At 40.0% G+C, this 2,187-nt stretch overlaps 1 protein-coding gene across 1 annotated transcript; it reads left to right on the top strand.

Annotated features, from left to right (window-relative positions):
• Positions 1-18: 18 nt before the first annotated feature.
• On the top strand, positions 19-1,229 carry LOC106754390 (glutamic acid-rich protein-like). The gene is made up of 2 exons (XM_022777936.1): positions 19-104; positions 187-1,229. The coding sequence occupies exon 2, from the start codon at positions 529-531 to the stop codon at positions 970-972; it is 444 nt and encodes a 147-aa protein (XP_022633657.1). The 5' UTR covers positions 19-104; positions 187-528; the 3' UTR covers positions 973-1,229.
• The last annotated feature ends 958 nt before the right edge of the window (positions 1,230-2,187 follow it).

Genomic DNA, 2,187 nt, shown 5'->3' with positions numbered 1-2,187 from the left:
TTAGGTTCATTTTATACAACTCATTTCTTGTGGCTATGCAAGTTCCAGAAGGGAGTTCTTCCGCTATAATACACTCACAGTTCCCTCAATGGTTTAAAGATCAAGTATATAATAACCTTTTGAATATTTTAAAAACAATTGATGTTAACACTTGTAGCTTAATTTTTCTTCACCACTTCTTTGTAGGTTCATAACCAGCCATTAAGTCCCTTAATTCAAGATCTACGGGAATTGTCAAATTGGCCCATGAGATGTGTCAAAGAATGGCACACGTATTTTGTAAATGGGTACAAGTTCCACACCGATGCATGGTCGAAAGGAAAAAAGACAAATAATTGTGGGGTGTTCGTTAAGGGCCTTACTGAGGGTGGTTATGATGACTTCTATGGTATTATTGAAAAAATTTATGAGCTGGAGTATAATACTTCAAGTACTCCAAAGAGGGTAGTTCTTTTTTATTGTTAATGGTTTGATCCATCTAGGAATGGAACAAAAGTGGATCCTAGGTATAATATTGTAGAAATTCAAATGACTTCAAGATACCGACCATTTGATCCATTCATTCTAGCTCTTAATGTTAGACAAGTTTATTATGTCCCATATCCAACATTTCACAACATTGACAAACGTGGTTGGTGTGTTGCAATACAAACCAAGCCTAGGGGTCGCATTGAGTCAAATGATGTTGAAGACGATATCCCTTTCCAAGTTGATGAAATGACACATGGAAATGAAATTATTGAAGTTGAAGNTGTATCTGCATTGCAAGACTTCGATGGTGATGATGAAGAGTTAGAAGGACAAATACAAGAACATGAAAAAGAAGGAGAAGAACAAGATGAAGAACAAGANGACGATGAAGAAGAACTTGAAGATGACGAAGAAGACGATGATGAAGATGATGATGATGACTATGATGATCATAGTGACGCATCAAACAACGATGACAATGAAGATGATGAAGACGATTGAATTAATTAAATGCTTGTATTTTGACATTTCTACGATTCACANTTATATAATATTAAATCATTTATTAAATACAAATTGTCTACTTTACGTTTAATTGTCTATTATTTATTTATATATTTTAAATTACAGTAATGTCAGGACAGGAGCCTTCACGTCCTGACAAGGGCAAGACGGTAAAAAAGGCTAGGAAGGCGAAGTACGTTGTTAGAGTTCCTTCGGAGATACCATTCTCCATTGCCAAAGCTCGACCAGATGTTGGATCCTCACGTCGACCACCACCCCCTTCTACGGATCGTCGGTAATTTTATTGTGGATAATCTTATTATGGGTAATCTTATCGTGGGTTGTCTTATAGTGAGTGATTTTATTGTGCATGATCTTATAATGAGTGACTTTATCGTGGGTGATCCTATAGTGGGTGATTTTATCGTGGATGATCTTATAGTAGGTGATTTTATCGTGGGAAAAGCTGCGTCACTATTAGCGGGGGTTAAAACTGACGGTATTAGCGGGCATTTTAACCCCCGGTATTAGCGGGGGTTTTAACCCCGGTATTAGCGGGGGTTTTAAACCACGGTATTAGCGGGGGTTTTAACACCCAGAAAGTATGTTACCCGGATTAGTAAAACCCTTGGAAAAGCTTTGAAAAACTGTGTGACTATTAGCGGGGCTTTCAACCCCCGGTATTAGCGGGGGTTTTAACCCCCGGAAAGTATGTTATCCGGATTAGGAAAACCCTTGGAAAATCTTTGGGGAAAAGCTGCGTCACTATTAGCGGCGATTAAAACCGCCGGTATTAGCGGGGGTTTTAACCCCCGGTATTTGCGGGGGTTTTAACCCCCAGAAAGTATGTCACCCGGATTAGGAAAACCCTTGGAAAAGCTTTGAAAAATGTTAAAACCGCTGGTATTAGCGGGGGTTTTAACTCCCGGAAAGTATGTTACCCGGATTAGGAAAACCCTTAGAAAAACTATGGGAAAAGCTGTCACTATTAGTGGGGGTTAAAACCGCCGGTTTTAGTGGGGGTTTTAACCCCCGGAAAGTATGTTATCCGGATTAGGAAAACCCTTGGAAAATCTTTGGGGAAAAGCTGCGTCACTATTAGCGGGGATTAATACCGCCGGTATTAGCGGGGGTTTTAACCCCCGGTATTTGCGGGGGTTTTAACCCCCGGTATTTGCGGGGGTTTTAACCCCCGGTATTTGCGGGGGTTTT

This window comes from Vigna radiata, unplaced genomic scaffold, assembly GCF_000741045.1.
Source record: "Vigna radiata var. radiata cultivar VC1973A unplaced genomic scaffold, Vradiata_ver6 scaffold_458, whole genome shotgun sequence".
Classification (NCBI taxonomy): Eukaryota; Viridiplantae; Streptophyta; class Magnoliopsida; order Fabales; family Fabaceae; genus Vigna; species Vigna radiata.
The sequence above is the reverse complement of the archived record's forward strand: the minus strand, read 5'-3'. Positions and strand labels throughout refer to the sequence as shown.